The 22280-nt window shown below is 37.6% G+C and overlaps 1 protein-coding gene across 2 annotated transcripts in view; it reads right to left on the reverse strand.

The window, feature by feature from the left end:
* Window positions 1-22280, reverse strand: part of CD200 (CD200 molecule) — a 41186-nt gene that overhangs the window by 13744 nt on the left and 5162 nt on the right. The window contains exons 2-6 of one of the 2 annotated variants that reach the window (XM_072614012.1): window positions 21047-21128; window positions 17871-18197; window positions 7959-8237; window positions 6022-6129; window positions 599-650 (exon numbers count right to left, since the gene is read on the reverse strand). In XM_072614012.1, coding sequence (XP_072470113.1) covers window positions 643-650; window positions 6022-6129; window positions 7959-8237; window positions 17871-18197; window positions 21047-21128 — 804 coding nt within the window. In that variant the 3' untranslated portion in view covers window positions 599-642. The remainder of the gene's footprint in view (window positions 1-598; window positions 651-6021; window positions 6130-7958; window positions 8238-17870; window positions 18198-21046; window positions 21129-22280) is intronic. The other variant, XM_072614013.1, reaches the window with a different exon arrangement.

The following is a 22280-nucleotide window of genomic DNA, read 5'->3' on the forward strand; positions in this document are numbered from 1 at the left end:
TGAATTGTTGGAGAAATTAGAGCTAAAAGATGTATGGCATGTTTTGACAAGGACCATTACATATACATATACATATACATATACATATACATATACATACACATACACATACACAAATACATATACATATACACATGCACACACATACATATACACATACACATACACATACACATACATATACATAGTGAATGAAATGAAGTAACTTTGGTGAGTTATAAACAGAGCTCTTTCTATTGTGTAACCTCACTCCTTAACTTTTCCAGATACATAAAGCTATCTATATATAGAAAGATACATATATATGTATGTATATACATATGTATCCTTCAGTATCACATGGCACCATTACAAATATATGCCATATATTAAAAGCATAGAAAAGTTGAAAAGAAATGTAAGAATGGCTAAATAATAAATACAGTTTTTTACAGAGCAAACTGAAATGAAAATAGCAATTAATACAGAATACACAAACAGAGACAATGACATAGAAATTTAATAATGAAAACCTCCCCCTGGACTAAACAATCAGTCAAAAAAATAAGTAAAAATTAATAGCTATATGAAACATAATGATAATTATGAAGGAACATACCTGAATTTCTGGGGTACATCTAAAAGCAGTCCCTGGGGAAAAGGTTATATTCCTAAAAACATACATTCACAAACAGAAAATAGACAAATTAATAAAGTACGAATAAAGATCTTAATTTAATATCATAAGCAGAATTTGAACTAGCTGTAAAGGAACTATAAAAAATAGAGGTCTGGTCTAGATAAATTTTTCAGGATATTGAATTTTGGGGAAAAAATGAGTATTTGTTCCACACTATACAAATTATTCTCAAAAATTGAGAAAGGACTCTACTCAACTTGTTTTATGTGAATAAACTGAGACTCAAAGAGGCTAAAGGGACCTGTGGGGGAAAGAGCAGAGCCAAGATTTGGACTCAGGTTTTATGACTCCAAGATCAATACATATGAAAACCAAAACCAAACAAAAAACCCTGAGAAAAAAAAACACATTATCTGACTTTCTTGTGTGAAACTGCTCTTTATTTTTTTCCCAGAAGCACATGATCTAGTAAGGTTTCTGCAGAAAGTGAACATTTTTTCAGTGGTATGTAGACTCAGTGAGGTTGAGTAACTAAAATTGAACAAGCTGGAAATTTTTACTTAAGGAAACACAAGAAAAAAATACATCACTTTTTATATTTCGTCACTGTCTATTATTTCCTTTAGAGTGTTTCTTGAAGCCACTTCTTTGTAGAATCACTGAATTTTAGAGTTGGAATGGATCTCAGAGGGTTAGTCTTGGATTCCCCCTTAGAATAGCCCATAGTTACACAGGGAGTAAGGAGGAAAGTCAGAATCTGAACTTAGATATAGTCATCAACTCATATCTATTTTTTTATTCACAGTTTTTCATTCATTCATACTTGTTGAAGCCATTTCTTTGTAGAATCATTGATCTTTATATTGAGAAGGGTTCTCAGGGCTCAACTAATCTGACCCCTTCATTTTACAGATAAGAAAAATGAGAACCAAAGAGATTAAATGATTTGTCCACAGTCATGCAGATGGTGAATGACAGAGCCAGGATTAAAGCCAGGGATACTCTGACTGTCAGTCCATTGCCCTCTTTCCTGCCCTATAATGTCCTTTACTTTACCTCCCTCCCCCCTCAACTAAAAGTAAGACTTTTTACAGCTGGGATAAGTGCCATAAACTATACTCAGGACAAGTGGCAAGAGAGGTACTCTTAGATGGGCAATAAAAGAGATATGTACAGAACCACCAGGAAGCCTTAGGATAACATGAGGCTGATTCTGGTTTAATGTCTGCCCTCTAATCCCCAACGTACTTGAACATTTGGTATCTTAAATATTTTGGTACCTTAAAATTTTAATGTGAGTTTAAATCTGGCTTCAGACACTAGCTGAGTGACTGAGGACAAGTCATTTAACTCTGTTTGCCTCAGTTTCCTCATCTGTAAAAGAAGCTAGAGAAGGAAATGGCAAACCACTCCAGTATCTTTGCCAAGAAAACCCCAACTGGGATCAAGGGAAGGACAAGACTGAAAATGGTGGGGTGCTTGGGTGTATGTGCTTGGACCCCAATTCTACAACCACATTTCTCTCTAAAAATCACATTTCTCCCTAGCCTCAAAATGCTATTCCAGGCAGTTTCTCCCTAGCCCAGAGACGTAGCCTGAACTAGCAAAACTTTTATCTCTTTTCCTGATAGAGTAGCCAGCGGCACCTATAGAACTTATTAGTCTGAACCAGCTGTGAACTGGCTGATCTGGCTGTGCACTGGGTCATAATGATATTTACTACTCACTGACCAATCATACGTATCCCAGAATTAGACATTTGTACACTCCCTTACATCTATCTTGTCTGACAAGGCATTGATGAGAGCAGCCTGGTATTCCTTAATCAGCCATGACCACTAGTTGATTTACAATGTTTTAGGCCTAAAACCACATCTCTATGTAACACCCCACCCCCACCCCCGGCTATTTCCCGATGAACTGTGGGTAAAATACCTATGTAGCAGATACTAAAAGGGCATGTTCCTTTAAGAAATAACTACTCCATAATCTTGCCCTCAATCACCTAGTTCACATATTTAGCACATGTTTTACTATAGAATATCCTATATAAACTTTATCTGTACCCCATTCAAATTGCAGGTTCCCTAAGAACTCTTGCTTACTGAAAAGCACAACAAATATTTACCTTGATTTCAAGAATGTTTGAGTCCAAGAATTCATTCCATGCAACCTGCCCCTGTGCTCCAGTCTTTGTGGAGGTCTCATCCCTCCCGAATACCCCCCCTACTCCCACCCCCCCAGAATCTCCTTCCCTTCCACCCTCATCAAAATGACTAAACAACATCTACTCTCCAGTTCCCCAGGACAGGGACAATTGGTATCTTAAACACACACACACACACACACACACACACACACACACACACACACACACATTATTCTTAATAACTAAGTGCTAAGACTCTGAAACCTAATTAGAGGAAAAAGAACAGGTGGAGAGATCATGAGTTGTGGAGTACACTTAAAGAAGGCTTTAAGCCAAATACCTTCCTCCAAAAAACAACAACAACAACAAAAAACACCTTTCTTAGTCTCACAGTGCTTGAAATGATCTTACGGACCATCTAAGGACAACTCCTTTTTAAAATTCAGTTTTACTTTATCTTCAGTTCCAAATCCTCTCTCTCTCTCCCCTTTTCCTCCCCTACTTGTTGAGAAGGCAAGAAAAAGAAAACCCATTTCAAAAATGGACAAGCAAAACAGACATCCATATTAGCCATGTTCTAAGAGAAAAAAACACAAGAACTTTTATTTTAAAGAGAAGGAAATTAAGATACCCAAAGAAGGGAAGGCATTTGCTCAAGATCACAGCAGCAGACTCATGAACTCTCCTCCTGTCCAGTGCCCCTACTACTACATCATCCTGAGGGCCCTGGTTTCTCTACTGAAACACTAAATTCCCCTACAAAACTCCTCACTTGCATAACGAACTCTACTTACAGCATCTAATTCCCTTTGCGTCTCTCCCTTTTTAATGGAAATCACCTAGAATTTTAATAGCTTCATTCATGAAAGTTCTAGAAAGAGACACTAAAACAATTCCCTCTCAGGGATATATCAGTCACTAGTGTATACCATTTAAAAGTTAGTGACAATAGCAGCAAGCCATGGGAACAATAAAATAAGGCATGGCTGCAGACAGTAGATCATTTCACCAGCTGGTCTTAGAGATTGAGTAAAAAGGGGACATAGGTCATGAAGGTCAAGTGCATATGTGTTTACCTAGTGCAGGGGTGGAAAAGCTGCAGCCTTGGGACCAATTGTAGTCCTCCAGGTCCTCAAGTGCAGTCTTTTGACTGAATACAAACTTCACAGAACAAATCTCCTTAATAAAAGTATTTGTTCTGTAAAACTTAGATTCACTCAAAGGGCTGCACCCAAGGATCTAGAGGGCTAACTGCCCTTGAGGCAGCAAGTTCTCCACCCCTGGCCTAGTGCTTGGTGGGAGAGGAGAAAATCAGGTCTGGAGAGAAACAGAGGATTTAAAGTTTAATATTATTTAATCCTTCTTCCTATTTTGCAGTTGAGGAAACTGAAATCCACAAGTAAGAAGTGACTTAAGATCACCGGATCATAGATGTTAGAGCCCAGAGAGACCACAGTGGGTAATTTAATACAATATCTTCTTTTTGTAGGTGAAGAAACCAAGGCCCAGAGAGGTTAAGAAACTTGCCCAAGGTCACACTGGGAAGAAGTAGAAAAGACAGAATTCAAGCCCAGGTTCTTAGACTCCCAAGGCAGTGCTTTCCCTACTAAATTTTGTCTCCCACTATAGCTCACATGGGTAATAAGGTGTAGGCAAACACTGTCTGATGTTGAGCCCAGCAATCTTTCCACTTTCTCAGACAGCTGTATAATCTACTTACTTTAAGGCAACCTTACTCCCACAGGCTCTATTCCCTGAACCCGTAAGCCCCACATCCTTCCATTTGATGCCCTTTTCCATAGTTTTGTTTATTGCAAGACTTCAGTTGTTTTCTTTCTTTTTATCTAGTTATCTACTTCTTCCCCTCTTTTTCTCTCTCAGGTAGTTAATTAAAATCCCTTTACTTTTCCTCTTCAACAACTGTTTTGTTTTTTCATTTTCTATATTTTTTTCCTAAAATGGATTATCCCTTCATTCTTTCCATTAATGCACTTCATTTTCTTTCTGTTCTAAAATATATTCTTTGATTTAAACCAGGCCTGCATAACTTATGGCCCTTGGGTCATGCCCTTGAACTGCTTGTAAAAGATTTCCAGAGGTCCAAAGAAAAATTTAGAGGTGAACATCCTTTGTAAGTAGAGGAAGTTCTTTGACTTGTCACAAATAGCTCCTGCTTGCAAGTTGTGCAGGTCTGATTTAGGCAGTGGTAGAAAGCCCCACTTGCTCATCATTTGGGCCAGGATTGGCTGAGAATGAATGCAAATAGCAATTATTTCTGTTTTGGCCAGAAACCCTGAGGGACATCCTCCCCCAGATTGATCCCCCCTCCCCCACTAGGAGATAAAGAAGTCATTCTTTGGCTCATTTCTTATCTAGACTTAATCACTGAATGGGCACTGCCTCAGTCAAAGTGAGATCTGAATGGGCACTGCCTCAGTCAAAGTGAGACCTGTTAAAGATCTTAGCTTGAAAACGCTAATGTCTCCTACTGCATCCAAAGCCATCTCCACTCATCTTGATCTATATCTTGCTGCTAGACCCAGATGGCTCCACAGGAAAAAGTGAGGCTGGTGACTTTGCACAGCCCTCCTTCACTCAAATCCAGTTCACTTGCATGTCACGTCATCACCTCCCTGATGTCATGATCCTCTTAGAGAACAAAGGATAAAGCTACAACTGTCAATCCTTATACTTTCGTAAAGGAGGGACAGAGTAGTTCTGCTGTTTGCTGCCACAGAATTCGAGGGGGGAGAGGGTGGGAGTGACCTCAGGGACAGGGCAGGTTGGCAGAAACAGCCCCCAGAAAGGACACTGGTGAGTGGATCCCAGAACACCAACTTGTAGGTGTGATTACATCACCAGCATGGTGACTAGTGGGAGGAAAAGACCCTGAGTGAGCATGCTCAGTATTCAAGATTAACCTATTCTGCAATTAGCTTATTGAGTTGTTTCATGGTAAAATTTCTTTGTGTTTTGGCCTGTGGAGAATTTTATTTTGCTTCTTGAATATATTTCTTATTTGTGGCAGTGTTATAAGTTCATGAGGATGGGAGCAAATGTCTAGTCTTCCATCTGGGGATCATATGACCCAGAAGTCCCATTGAAATACTTTGAAATGAATACATAAAACATAACTCTGCCATCTCCTCAATATCTAATAGCATGCTCCCCCAACAGCTTGAGAAGACAGCTTGGCTCTCCTTTGTTTCCCACTGTCTCCTTTTTTCCTACAACCCCTCCCCCCACAACTCACCTCCACTCTGGCGCCGATATTTCCAGTACAGTAAGATAAGAATCAAAACAAGCAGGATCACTACGGGCACAAGAATACCCACAAATATAGCCACTGAAAAGCTATGGCCTGTGGGGAAGGGGGGAGGGGTGGAGGGAGAAGAAAATAAGAGACAGATGTTCAAAAAAACCTTGAGAAAGGTACACATGAATGAATGAATGGTTTTAATTTTATTGGAAACATTTCCTTCCTCATCATATGTTCTGACCTCTAACTGAATGTATGTCTGTGTATATATATACATAAATGCCCATACATATGCATGCATATGTATACATATGGATATATACATAAATACACACCTACATATATTGGACGTCTATTTCTATTTCAAATTTTAAATTTCTTGAAAATAAGATACAATTCTAGGGCTCTGGTATGTAAAGATATATTTCCATGGCCTTACTCTAAAGCTATTTGACTAGGGAGACTAAAGTGGTCACTCTACACTGCCTAGCTTTAATACTCTGCTTTGAACTGAATGAATTATGGCAAAATTTTTCTACTTAACCATTTTCAACTAAGTGAAGCTCAAGGATTTCCTCAGTGATATTCCAGGATGTCAAAGTCACTCACCACGAAAGCTAGAAAAGGGTCATATCATGCCTCCATCACTTGCTAGTTATGTGACCTTGGACAAATCACTTATCTCCTCTAGGACTGTTTCCTTATCTGTAAAATGGAGGTGGAGGGACAATCTATTCCAGTACTATGCATGCCAATGAACAGAAGCTCCATGGGAATCTTGTTTCAAATTTTATAATTTGAAACAAAACAGAAAGCTCTGAAGTAACATAAAGATACAGAATGAGCAGAGGATCTCTGGGGATTAGATCTAAATGCTAGAAGTCCTGTGTTTTAGCTGTAGGGACTTCCCAGGGACCAAGAAGGAGGAGAATCACTTATAGACTCTATAAGGGAGACAATCTGAACATCTAATATTGGTTCTATCCGACACTTAGCTTTGGGTTGAGTCCCCTCTGTCCCTTGGAGAAGTAATCAGCAGTGTTTGGTTTGGAAGAGGATTCAGAGTCAAGAGCTGGTGCTATTTTCTGTGGAGGGAGGCCTACATTTCCTTCCAGGGTATGTCTTTAGTGCTGGGGTCTAGCTACAAGGTCTATTTGGCCAACTAGGGTGCAAGATGGAGTGCAACAGGTCAAAATAAAGGCCCTCCCCTTCAACACTCCTAGTGTCAGCTCAGGAAAACCAGGGATATATGTGGGGAAGCTGCCATTGCGCTGCCACATCACAGAAACATCTTCCTTCCCTCTTAGAATTTCAAATTTCCTTCAAAGCTGAGTGTATCATTCATTGTCTGTGTGAGTTTTCATGATCTGCCAGTTGCTGGAGCCTCCCCCTTCAAATGACTTTGCATTTAATTTGTATATATTTGTAAATGCCCATCATATCTCCCTTGGAGAGACTGTTACTAAGTAATATGAACTTTTTTTTTCTTTTTGGAACCAAAGATGGTTCAGTGGACAGAGTGCTGGGTCTGGAGTCAGGAAGATCTGAGTTCATTCAGCCTCAGACATTTACTAGGTTTGTGATCCTGGACAAGTTGCTTCTCCCTATTTGCCTCAGTTTCCACATCTGTAACATGAATCGGATAAGGAAGTGGCAAACTGCTCCAGTATCTTTGCCATGAAAACTCCAAATGGGGTCATGAAGCCTTGGACAGGACTGAAAAACAACACCAAAAGGTTGTTGGTAGTGCCTGGCACAATGCTCACACATGATTAAAGTGTCTGCAAAGTATCCTGCCATGCCCCCTCATCTTGTTACCTATTTCTTGGTTTTCCTGGGGGATCCATTTGCTACTTTTCTGAGGGATACAGAGACAAAGAATGACACTGACTGGTTATGGGCCTCACAAACACCAGAAAGGGCATCCTTACCTGAGTCATCTTTGGTTGGGACCACGTTGTATTCCATCCTAGAGTCCAAGTGCTCCACATTACAGAATATCCTTCTCCCCACATGGTTCTCAGAGTCTTTGATGTGGAGGATGCTAGTGACCGATGTGGTACCATTTGGATGAGTGATGCTCTCAGTGCTACTTGGCACCTCTGGACTGATCTTCCAAGAGATCACAGGAGGTGGCCGTGCATTAGCAGAGCAGGTGACATTCAGGTGGCCTTCAGAGAACTGGTAGTTCAGGAAAACTGTAGGCTGTACTGAGACAAAAACCAATAATGATCTTTCCTCAAAATGGATTCAGCATCTATGTGCCCAGCACTGTAAGGAATTGTTTTTAAAAGTATAAGAAATGGTTCCTGAAATATGTTGATTCATAGGAAAATAATAATGATGTCTGGCATTGATACAGTATTTCAAAGTACAAAAAATGCTTTTTGCTGGTTATCTCATTTTATCTTCACAACCTTGTAAGGGAGAAGCCATTACTACCTTATAGCTAGAAGGGACCTTATATAGGTTTTAATATTCCATAATTTTTATTTATTAACTCCATTATTTATTTTTTAATTTTCCAAATGAGGAGATCAAGGCCCACAGATGTTAAGTCACCCAGGTTGTCAGTGTCTTACGTACAAGTCAGCGAATGTTTTAGACAGATAAGCAGGCACCAACCACCCAGGAGATAAAATAGCAAAAATGACAGCACTAATAAGCAGGAAGGAAAGTGTCTCAATCATGGTAGATAAGGAGACGGGATGATACACACACACACACACACACGTACCATACACATATACTCCCACATACACACATGTGTTACATATAGGCACACATTACATACATATATGTATACATGTGCATGTATGTGTATGTTATATATACATAAATAGTGAAAAGCATGCTATTCCTCATCCTAGAGTAAAGATGCACTTGCCCTCATTTTGTCTTGCTTTGAGTACTGGTGACCCTGGACCCAAAGTTACTGACTGTCGCCAGGTCAAACACCCATAATTCTGCCCTTTACCGAGACAATACTAGAAAATCAAGAATGAATTACCAACACAGCAAAAGCCTGGAAACAGGGATGAGAGGGAACATTCCATCATGGTGGGCCAGGTCTGACGTGATGAGGATATGGTTTAAGACTGTAACGATAATGTTAATATGTATAGAGTGCTTTAAAGTTTTCAAAGCACTTTACATAGTGTACCTCATTTGAGTTTGACCACAGCCTTGTGAGAGAGATGCCATTATAATCCCAGAGACCTAAACTCAATTCTGGTGACTCTGGTTGAGTCACTTGATCTCAATCTTCCTCAATTTCCTCATTTATAAGGTGGGATAATAATAGCATCTATCTTCCAGGGTGTGGTGAGGATAAAATGGGATAATAACCCCAAATTGCTTAGCAGAGGTGGCATGTAGTAGGCACTACATAAATGCTGTCATTATTATTTTCATTTTGTGGGTGGTAAAATTGAATCAAAGGGATTAAGAGACTTGCCCAGGGTCACAAAGCTAGTAAGTGTCTGAGGTAGGATTTAACTGCCATCCTCCTGGCTCCAAGTCCAGCCTCCATTTGCACCATGCCATCTAGCCTCCTGGGCAGTGTTGGTGGCAGGGCAAATAGAATAGAAGGTTCAAATTCAAGCAACTCACATTATGACAAAGCAGCTCAATGACTGAGAGATGGGGCACAGGAAAGGAAAGGGAAAGAAAAGAGAGAGGGAAGGGAAGGGGAAGGGAAGGGAAAGGGAAGGGAAGGGAAGGGAAGGGAAGGGAAGGGAAGGGAAGGGAAGGGAAGGGAAGGGAAGGGAAGGGAAGGGAAGGGAAGGGAAGGGAAGGGAAGGGAAGAAGAAAAACATCAGCACAGAAAGACAGTAGTGGACTCAAGCAATGAAAAGCCCTTCAAGGACACCTTCCTCCTACATCAGGTCAAGGGGAGGGGATCGTACTAAGCTGATGAACTAAGTCAGTTGGCTAGTTAATTAATGACTGATTTGACATTTTATGGCTGGGTGACATTCTGTAGTTTTAACCTACAAAAACTGCTGGGACATATATGCTATTCAAACCTTGAATGATTGCTCCCCTCCTAATCTCTAGAGTTTCCTAGAAACTGTCTTCTCTGCTGAATAGGAACCCCAAGGGGGCTTAGCAACAGACCAGACCATCTACTGCTTCTTCAGAAACACCCAGAGCTGTGTTAGAGCTAACAGCTAAACCTAGGCTTCTCATTGTTGCCCTAAAGTAAGGATTAAACTCTGAACTGAAGGGACAATTTTTTTTCTGACTTAGATTAAATAGCCATTCTGGGTACAAAACAGAACTGAAAAATCCCAGTGTGTGTGGAAATTACCCTAAGTCCCAGAAATGAATAAATGAGGGATTAAAACAAAACGCTTTTTTAAATAAGTTCTTTTTGATATTTTCTGCTTCTTACACTACCATAGTATTCCATGTATCCTTCACTTTCTGCGTCCCACAAGGCCATGCCATATGACAAACAGTATTTTTAAGACGGGGAATAATAAGCACAACTAATCACCACATTGAAAAAGTTCAAAAATTGAGCAATGTGTAACGCTGGTGGTCTATCACCTCCATTAAGGGGTGGACTGGGGCTACTTGTCGTACTTGATCTTTATATTTTTGTCATATTTCCTTTTGAGGGTTTTGTGCGTTATTTTTCTTTCCATTCTCATTGTGGTAGTTCTGTGTATAGTATTCTATATTCTGAGACTTCACACTGTATCAGTTCATGTAGATCTTTCCATGCTTCCATGTATTTATCACACTGACAGTATAGTAATATTATATAGTGTAATAATACGTATATAATTATATGTAAATATATAATAAAATATAAACATATATAATTATATGGAATAATTTAGAAATATTATATGCTATATAAGAATATAGTAATATGCTATAGAAGAATACAGTAATATTCTTACAGTATAGTAATATTCCACTGCATTCATGTACCACAATTTGTTCAATTATTCCCAATTGCCAGTTGATGGACATCTACTTTGCTTCCAATCCTCAGCTATTACACAAAGTACTGATTATAAACGTAAATATTTTGCAGTACATGGGGACTTTCTTCTTATCAGTGACTCCCTTGGGGTTAAATCTCAGTAATGAAATCTCTGGTTCAAAGAGTATGGACATGATAGTCATTTCATTTTCATAATTCCTAAATACTTCCCAGAATGGTTGTACTATTTCACAGATACAGTGACAATGTATTAACGTGCCTATCTTTCCCACAAGTCCTCCAGAAATGATTGTTGCTACTTTCTGGAATTTCCAGGGTGTGAGATGATAGTGTCTTGATATTCATTGCTCTTATTATTAGTGATTTTGGGCATTTTTATGCGGTTGTGAATAATCTGCAGTTCTTCTTTTGAAAAACATTTGTTCACATACTTTGACCATTTATCTGTTGAGGAATGTGCTTTATTATATTAAAGAAAGAAGATATCTCATAGCACTATTACGAGATACAGGCTCTTGTTCCATCAGATTCACCCCACCCTTTCAAATCTTCTAGGTTCTCTTTTGAAAAATTCTCAAAAAAATGATTCCAATTCTTTTTATAATCCTACAGCTCATTTTGGCTAAACAAATAAAAGTATTATCATTATACCCATTTTACAGATCAGGAAACTAAAGCACAGAGAGAGAGCAAATGACTTGCTCTAGGTCACATAACTAATGAGTCACGATTCAAACTCAGGTCTTCTTGACTCCAATCCAATACCATCCACAGTGTCACTTAGCTATCTCATGAAAGACCTTTAATTTTATGGGGTCTGTTAAGATGATGCCAACAATAACTGAATTTTCTCTAGCCATTATAGGTTTATGAACAGGAGAAATGATCAGGCTACAATGCAAGGCAGAGCTTGGGGGACAGAAATATCCTACTATAGACGCACGTAGTTGAAGGAAATCCCTGATTACCTATATGGTGAATTCTCCCAATCCACCTAATTATATCATAAAGCAAAGGTGTTTGTAGGCAACTGACAGGGAATTCCCTATGGGCCCACTGGGCATGCCTAATGGTGCCTTGCTAATAACACATGTAAAATACAAGTTCATTGACTGATTGAGACTCATGAAAGAAGAGCTACCTCTTTCTATGAGTTATAAGTGACTGTAGATATACAAAGTTAGGATCTTTCATTCTTTTTTGGATTTTGGAAAACTAAACCAATATTTAGAATAGGGGACCTGCATTATGGGAAAAGACATTCCCTGGTCATTTTCAGTGCCCAGTCCCACGAAAACTTAACAGGATCATAAAGATTAAATCTTAAGCATAGGTTCCCAAAGTGGGCAATACCTTGGGAGGGAGAGGGGCTGGAATAATCCAGAGGGATGTTATTTTCTTGAAATGATGAAAATTTCCAAAACACTGTTAAAGGGTTAAATAAAGTGGATTTCCAGGGGTATGCTGAGTAATTTTTTTTAAAGGAGGCAGTAGGTCAAATAAGTTTGGGAACCTCTGATTTTAGAGGTAGAAGAGATATCAGAGGCCATTTAGTCCGACACCATAGTTTTAGAGATAAGGAAAGTGAGAATCAGAGATGTCAAACTATTTACCTACAGTCACATAATCTGAAACCAGATCCTCCTGGCTCCAAGTCCAGTGTTCTATCCACTACTCCACATTTCTAATAGTGAATTGTGGCCAAAACATATAGCACAAGTTAACATATAGTTGGACAGAACTGAGGCATAGTTCTTGGGCTTTGTTACTGAAGCCTAAATTCTCATATGAAAGTTGGAGGATTTTGAAATTTTGAGGCAGCATAGTCACAGAATCTACTATTCTGGCCAGAAAAGGAATATTCTGGAAGTATGCTTGCTTCGACATTGTCTCAGAGGTAATGTTTTATTTGAGAATTCTCAATTTGAGAGTTCCAGCACTTGACCTTTTAGCAAGAGAAAAGGATATGCCTCAGAGCAAAATGATGCACATTAACTTCTGCACGGTGTCCTCAGAGAACAAAGATAGTGAATTACTCAAACAATGTAAGTCTAATGGAAAGGATTGAATATTTAACAGTCCTGAAAGTATACTTATCTTCTGGGGTGAAGGAAAAATCTGAACTATACTGGTACTATCAATCAAAAAACATCTAGTAAATACTATGTGCCAGGCACTGCGATAAGTACCAGGAATATGATGAGAGGTTTTTGTTTTTTTTTAAAGTCCCATCATCATGAAGCTCAGATTCTAATAAAGGAGGCAATATGTAAATAATTAGACAATATAAGAAATACAGAGAGAACATGGAACATAATCTTTGATGGAAACACCGTGGCAGCTGAAAGAACTTGGAAAATATTCCTGAAGACATGGGATTTGAGCTGAGACTTAAAGGAAGCCTGGGAAACTAAAAGGCCCAAGTGAAGGTACCCAGAGATGGGAGATGGAGTGCTGGGAGTGCCTAAAAGCAAGTAGACCACTGTAGCTGAATTGTAGTGTAGTGGAAACACTATAAAGATAGAAAAGGCCTGGATTTTAAAGAGCTTTAAATCTCAAACAAGGAAGTATATATTTGGTCCTTGGGGAAGATATTGAAATTTACCTAGTGGGTAGGGGAGGGGGTTGAGGAGAGCCATGATTAGAACTCAGGAAAATCACTACGGCATCTTAGCAGAAGATGAACTGGATTGGAAAGAGACTTAAGGAAGGGAGACCAATCAGGAGACATTTGTAGTAATCCAGCAAGAAATGTTTAGAGTCCTATCCAGGATGATAGCTGTGTGAACACAGAGAAGGGGAAGGGTATCAGAGCAGTTGTGAAGGGAGGAAAGGCAAGATTTGGCAACTGACTGGCTATGTGGGATGAGTGAAAGTGAGAAGTCAGGGATGCCAATGAGGTAATGAACATGGGTGAATGGAGAACAGTCAGGACATATGTAGCAATAATGAAGTATAGAAGAGAGGAAGGCCAATTGAATGAGTTCTGTTTTAGACATGATGAGTTTGAGAGATCGACAAGACCCTGAGTTTAAAATGTCTAAAAGGCATTTGATGATACAAGCCTGTAGTTTAGGAGAGAGATAACTTTGAGGTCCAACCTTTGAAGAAGAAGTGAGAAAATAAGCAATAGGCAAATACAAAATGAGAAGAAGACAAATCACTGAAGATCTCAGGAGGAAGGAAACTCAGTTCAAAACTTTGAGCATAAGGAGATAATTCATCAGGGAAGATGTTAAAACAAAAGTAAAGATAGCCTCCAGGTATCTAAATGAATTCAAACATCTCTGAACAAATATTTCAAGATGCATGGAAAGGAATCAATATCTGATGAGAAACAGGAACCTATGGCTTCCCAAAAACCATGGTACCACAGCAGTATTGTAACAAATAGTTCAAAAGAGAAATAAGAAATGTGGAAGCAGATTTTATGGATTACAGATGGGAAAAAGACAATAAAAACTCACCTTGAATGCACAGGAATGAGATTTTCCAAAGCAAAGAATGGATTGGGAATACAAATATATGGAAGTGAAGAACAATCTTGAAGAAGAGAAACAGAAAAACAATAATCCTTTTAAAAAATGTACCTGATCTCTATGCAAGCAAAATATTATATTTTAAAGATAGCGTGGATATGGACAAGAGCTATATGAAAAAAATTATAATGATGAAACAATAAACTTAAATTTCTAGGTGAGTGGTGAATTAGATCCCTAATAATACACTTCATCAGAACTGAAAAGGAGAGAATTAATGATATGAATATTCACTTTAACAATTAAAAATGCAATAAATATCCCAATATAAGCACAAAAGAGAAAAATAGACAAGTTGGAAACACATAAGAATAGAGAAAGAATAAACAGAACTAAAATAAACAAATGCTCTTTTTTTAAAAAGACTAACAAAATTGATAAATCTTTAGCAAATCTGATTTTAAAAGAGGAGAGCAGAAAACCAAATCAACAAAATAACAAAGGAATAAAGTGAAATCATAATTGGAAGATATAAAACTAATCTTGAGAACCTACAAAGCACATATATAAGCTAACAAAATAAAGAGATTAATACCTTCAAACATATAAAAAACTCGAATTAACAGAAGATCAAATAGAGTTCTTACATAATTCAGTCTCAGAAAAAGAAAGTGAACTCAATGTAAAGGAAGAAAGAAAAAAATTTTCCTGATTTTGATAAATTTACAGAAGAATTCTACCAAGCCTTTAAAGAATGAGCAATACTGCTACTACAAAAACAATTCTCAAAAACTGAAAAGAAAACATTAATCAGACCCCATCGATGATGTAAATATAGTCTTCATACCCAAACTAATGAAAGATAAAGCAAAGAAGAACTATGGACTACTAGCATTGAGGAATATCAAATCATCAAAAATCAACACATCAAAAAATCAAATTAAACAAAATCCTATCAAAAAGAGTACTGCAATTGTTCTAGGAAACCATGCTTTATGATTAAGATGAATTTTATATCAGGGACCCAAGTATGATTCAACACTAGGAAAATAATTATCATAATTAACCATATTAAAATGAAAAACATTCAATCCCAGGTGATTATGAAAATCTTTAACAAAATATGACTTACTTCTACTAAAATTCATACAAAGAATAGACATAGAGGGACCTTTTTAATATCATAGCAAGGATCCATCTAAAACCAAAAGTAAACATAATATACAATGGGTGTACACTAGAAGATTTCCAGAGAAATGCAGCAAGGAAGCAAAGATGCCCACTCTCCCTGCTATTATTTTATATAGTTTCAGACATGCTAGCAAAAGCAGTAAGAAAAGAAAAAGAAAACACAAGTGTGAAGGCATTCAAAGAAGGAACAAAATTATCCCTATTTACTATAATACATTGTTTTCTTTGGAAAATACTAGGCAATCTAGAAATATATTAAGATAATACCTTCAACAAATTTGTAGGCTACAAAATAAATACTCAAAAATCAGTATCATTTCTATATATAAATGACAAATCCAAGAGGCAATAACAGCACAAAGAGAGATTCCATTAGAAATAACTAAAACACACATAAGATGTTTGGGGATCAGTCTACAAAAACATGCAAAATATTGCCTAGATTCAATTATAAAGTCTTTCTTAATGAAAAAAAGAATAAAGGTCAACTTAACTGAATATGTCTTCAGTGATCGTGTTAATATAATAAAAATGACTGTACTACCAAAGTTTAATTACAGTTTTAATGTGGTACCAATTAAACTATCAAATAGATATTTTAATGAATTTGACAAAATGATAATGAAAATCATTTGGAGGAACAAAATATCTAAAATATTAAGAGAAATAATGAAAAAGGTAAGAATGGAGGAGGAGCATTCCAGATATCAAAGTATATCAAAACAGAATCCATAAAACCTTTTAGTATTAGTTTAAATAAAGGAGCAGATCAATATAACAGACTAGACAAGGGAGAACCAGAAACACTGGGACCAACAATCTGGTGTTTGATAAATCCTAAAAGAAAAATTGCTTAGGAAAGAACAATTTTGAACAAACCTTCATACTGTAATCCACAATAAGTTAAAAAATGGATATGTGACCTTAATAATAGATAATCATAATAGAAAAATGAAAGGGAAGCCAATCATAAGCTTTTCACAGCTATGGATAGGAAATGTATTTCTAAAAGTAGAGTTTGAGTAAAAAAAGATTAAATAGATCATTTTCACTGCAAGAAGTTGAAAAACTCCTACATAAACAATTTATAAATATGTATAAATATATGTACATGTGCAAATACATGCAAATATGTGACATTTGACCATGCACACATACAACATACAACATACACACATATGTATGTGTGTATATGTGTATGCATGTTTAGATACACAGATATTTAAAATAGTGCACCTAGGTGGTGCAACCACATGAAAAAAATATTCCAAAGCATTAATAATCAAAGACATGTAAATCAAAATAACCTTCAGTTTTTACCTCACACTCAGTCAATTGACAAAGATAATAAAAGAACTACTCAGCGTTGAAGGGGTTATAGTACAGTCCTGCCTTGGTGGAGCTGTGAATCAGTACAACCATTCTGGAAAGCAATTAGGAATTGTGCAAATGAAGTGAATATACTATCCATACTCTTTCACCCTGAGATTTCACTAATGGTCCTGTATTTCAAAGAGGGCACTGAAAAGAGAAAAGTCCCTATATATATATATATATGTATATATATACACCAAAATATTCATGGCAGTACTTGTTGTAGAGCCAAAGAATTGGAAACAAACATAGATTTCCATCAATTAGGGAATGGCTGAACAAATTTTGACATGAAAATGCAAAGGAATGTTACTATGCTGTAAGAAATGACAAACACATTGAATAAAGTAAAACATGGAAAGACTTATAGGAACAGATGCAGGGTAAAGTTAGCATAACCAAGAAAACAATATACATAGTGACTATAATAATAGAAGTGGAAGGAACAGCCATAAAAAAACAAAAAGTGAATGCTGCAAAATTACAAACAACAAACGTGATCCTAAAGAAGAGATATGGGAGGATACCTTCAACTCAGTCTTTTGCAGTGGTGATAGGTTATTGTGTGCAGAACACTGCATTCCCAACCTTATTACCCACCCCCTGACACTAGTACTTTTCAAGTTCTGCTTATTTTTCCCCTTCATCCTCTTTTTATTTGTTGTAACACATGAGCCTCTGAGGGATAGGGAAGGAAAGCATGCTGGGATAAATTTGAAAACAACATGTAAAAACAACATAAAACAAAATATTTATTAGAAAAAAAAAAACAAGCAAAGAAAAAAAGAAGAATCCTCCAAGATTACTGAAGGCATTGACGAATGTGCACAAAATCTCACCATAAAGTTTGAGGCAGGTTTTTCCTGAGACTGTTTCGACACCAAAGATGTTAAAGATGCATAAATAGCATCCCTCATCCTCAACTGCAGTTCTCAAGAAGGTGATGGTCGATTCACTGAGCCCTGGTTGGGTCATTTCTATTTTATCCTTGTAAGCTGATTGAATAACTATTCCATGTTGTTTGCTGAAGGTGGCCATATTTTCTGGTCTTCCATTAATGAGTTTCTGCCATGTGACTATTATGATCTCTTGAACAGTCTGCAGAGAACACTTTAATGACGCAGGCCTCTCCAGCATCACTGTCTCATTCTCAGTAACCACTTTCCCTGCAGAATCAGAAGAGTTTGTTTTTCTTTTTGGCATGAAATAAATATCACTTTGATTCACCATTACCTCTGTGAATCCTTCTCTATAAATTCATGCCTGGAGGGTGTCTTCTATTGCTATAGCCCTTTTATATCTAAAAATTGCTTCCAATTAGGAATAGATTTTTTTCTTAACTGAAAGAAAATAAGAAAGAGAAAGAAAAATCTAGTCTGTTCCATCTCCTACACCCCCAATTGTGAATCTATAGTTTTGGTAGCAAACAGCACCACAGCACAAAATCAAACAGCAAATAAAACAGAATGGAAACATTAAGCTAAAAGAATCTTAGACTCCAAAGTGCATATCTATAGTTCATCTGGCCTAGTATATACCATTTTAGAATTATGACCCTTAATCTCAACCTCTGGCTATTGAAATCTAAATCATTTTCTCACGTTTTATCCACAAAAGAGATAATATTCACAGTTCCACTTTAATGCAATGCACTCTCCACATATTATCACATTTTATCCTTTCACAATTTTGTGAGGAAAATGCTATTATTTTCTCCATTTGACAGACAAAGAAAATGAGGTTCAGAGAGGTTACTTTATTAGAATTATGAAGCTAGCAAATATGTGAGGGAGAATTTGAACTCAGGTCTTCCTCACTTGAGGTCCAACATTCTATCCACTAGGTGATACTACTTCTCTGATATATAGTTCATGATCATCATTTGTGCCTCTATCCCTCAGGTCCTTGAAAACCACATGTTGCCCTTCAATATCCTGTTCTCCCAGGAAAAAAAGAAAGTGAATTCATTTCATCTTTCCATATCAGTGTTGTTTTACTTCTATTCCATTTGGATTACTTGAAAATTCACTGAGTGCTCCTGCTCTAGTATTCATGTAAATAGAGGAATTATACCATCTAGACTCAAATATTTGAAGGGTTGGCATACAGAAAACGTCTTTACCTGTTTTGAGGAGCTCCAGGAAGATCCATAGAATTAGGCATAGCAGATCAAAGTTCTTTTGATCAATTTAAAGACAAAAATTTCTAATTTCTATCCATTAGGGATCCCTAAAGGGATCCCAAACCTAAATGGTTTGTCTTGATGCTAGTGTTCAAGGAGAAGGCAGATGACCATGAGTTAGGGACGGTATTTTTTTTTTTAAAGTGTGACAGTTTAGATGAGCTGATCTTTAAATTCCTTTCAAGTTCCCCCATCCCTGACCTCAGCGTAAGGAAAGAAATAAAAATTTATTGAGTATCTATTATGTGCCTTGCACATAGTAGGGCATTACAAATATTGTCTCATTTTATCTTCACAATGACCATGGAAGGTAGGTACTTTATGATCCTCATATTACAACTGAGGAAACTGAGACAGACAGAGGTTAATGGACTTAGCCAGTGTCATCTAGCTAATAAGTGTCTGAGGCTGGATCTGAACTCAAGTCTTCCTGATGCTGGGCATAGGTGACACAGTAGATAGAATGTCAGGTCTGGAGTCAGGAAGACCTGAGTTCAAATGTGTCCTCAAACACCTACTAGGTATGTGACCCTGGGTAAGTCACATAACCTTATTTTCCTCAGTTTTCTCAGTTGTACAATGAGCCACAGAAGGAAATAACAAACCACTCCACTATCTTTGTGAAGAAAACTCCAAATGGGGTCACAAAGATCCTGATACAGCTGAAATGACTAACCACAACAACTTCCCTACTCCATTCCCTCTTCTGTACCACTTAGCCTTCTGAATAAAAACTTGAGGAATTACATTGAATTGAATTAACTCTAAAACTTCTAGTGCTCTACATCACTGATGAAAACACAAAATTGTCCCACATCTATGAGTAATGAAGTATTGTGGCTCTACCACTAACAAGCTGAATCATCTTGGGCAAGTCACCTAATTTCTCTGAGCCTTTTTTTTCTGCAAAATGAGAGTATGATTTCTAAATTTCTCTCCATTTCTAACATTCTGAATCTACAACTGACCTAGGGCTATCACCAATCATCCTGACCTATGTCTTGCCACTCAATTCTCATGACTCTGGAGGAGGGGGTGAGGCTGGTGACCTCGCACAGCTCTGCCTCCTTAATTCCAATTCACTTGTAAATCAAGACATTGCCCTCCTGATGTCATTGGTCCTTCTCAAGAATGAAGGACAACCCACAACAACTGCTAGGAGTAGTACAATCACCAAGAGTTATAATTTTCTAGTATCATTTCCCTCCCAGTACAAATCTGAGCCATTGGGAACATTCAGTGTTTTTCCCCTTTGCTGTCTAATAACTGAAATAACCTGTGCTCACTTTCAATCATTTTCTCCTTTTCTATCTTCAGTGAAATTGGACAAATAGTTGAAGACTCATATTGTCTTTCTTTATCTTATCTTCCATTCCAAGTTAACCTATTTCCATTCCCTCTCCTGTGAATCTTCTAGAAATTCTCCATATTTCCCATAAAACTTGAAGTCTGTCTCTTCTCAAACAAGGTCAAGTCAAGGTCTGCACTGTACATTAATTTAACCACCAACAGATCGTGTACCAAACAGCAGAATGGGTCATTGAGCTGGTTCAATTCCATTGATTAGTTAGGAACTAAGTCACACTATTTGTGGGGCAGGTCTATCACTAGTCTTAATGATTTTACTGGATCTGCCATCTGGAAATTCAGTCTAATGCTCAGTTCTCAAGGACTATAATGACTAAAAACAAAAATTCTTCCCAAAAACATTCAAAGTGGTGAGCCACACAGACACAGTCTACAACATGGAACACAAAATAGTACCCAGGAACCTAGCTGCCCTGTTTCAGTGCTGACAGCTGCTAAAAACAGCAGGCAATTATGCATCTTTACCTTGTGCCCAGCACTGCATCACAAGAGACATGCTCCAAATCAGACTGCATGTGAAACTATGAGAGAAGAATTTTTCATGCACCTGGAGATAAAAAAGAAAATTCAGATGAAGCTTTGGGTTTCAGCAAAGTCACAATATCCTGTTTATGACAGGAGTTGTTTCAGGGAATGTTACACATATCACGCAATGACTAGTTTGCCACAGAACGTTGTTTGATTTTTGTGGCCAGTGTACCAGAGACCATGACTGCAGTGAAACACACTAACTGTAGCTTCAAAAAAACCTGCTCCAATGTAAAGACAGGTGAGGGACAAGAGTCCACCATGCACAGAGTAGTCAGTGACTATTTGTGAATGGCACATTATACCCCAGAAAATTTTACACGATTTTCAATTTTTTCTTTTTACCAGAAATCTGAGAGGCTGCTATTATTTGGAGAGTAATCTAGTAACAACCCTCCAACCTGACCCTTGAGATCTAACAAGCCCAGGATGCAATTAAGGACTTGCATAAATGCTGTAATATCAGTCATGTGTGACCACTTTCCTCATCTCTTAACCTTCACCTTTCTCACATTCCCAAATAGACTATTGAACCTGGAAGGGGATGTGAAAACTATCTAGTCCAATCCCCTCATTTTACAAATCATGAAACTCCAGTGACCTTCACACAATGACACAGCTGAAATTAATGGCTCTATCTCAGCAGTGACCTTGAAAGAAGCTGAGAGTTCTGTAAAGCTGGCTTCCCACAGGACTTAGGTCCTCTTTCTCTGAGATGAATAAGAATCATTTCAGCTTAAACACATTTAAATTTAAGAACATCTTTTCATTCAAAATCATTTCCTTCTACACTTCCACACTTGTGTCATTCTCCTAATCACCCAGACACCCATTTATGTTTGATATCTAGTCAATCAAAAGTCCAGTGCTGCTAGGTGGTACAGTGGATAGAACCCCAGGCCTAAGATTCAGAAAGACTCATTTTTCTGACTTCAAATCTGGCCTCAGAGACTTACCAGCTGTGTAACCCTGTGCAACTCATTCAGTTTCCTCATGCACAAAATGATCTGGAGAAGGAAATGGTAAAGCACTCCAACATCTCTGCCAAGAAAACCCTAAATGGGTTCATGAAGAGTTGGACATCACTAAAAGGACTGAACGCCATCACAAAGTCCTATTGTTTCCTTCCATCTCTATTACCTCTTATCACTTCAATTCAATGATTCAATTA

The sequence above is a fragment of the Notamacropus eugenii genome, chromosome 5, assembly GCF_028372415.1.
Source record: "Notamacropus eugenii isolate mMacEug1 chromosome 5, mMacEug1.pri_v2, whole genome shotgun sequence".
In the NCBI taxonomy this organism is placed as follows: Eukaryota; Metazoa; Chordata; class Mammalia; order Diprotodontia; family Macropodidae; genus Notamacropus; species Notamacropus eugenii.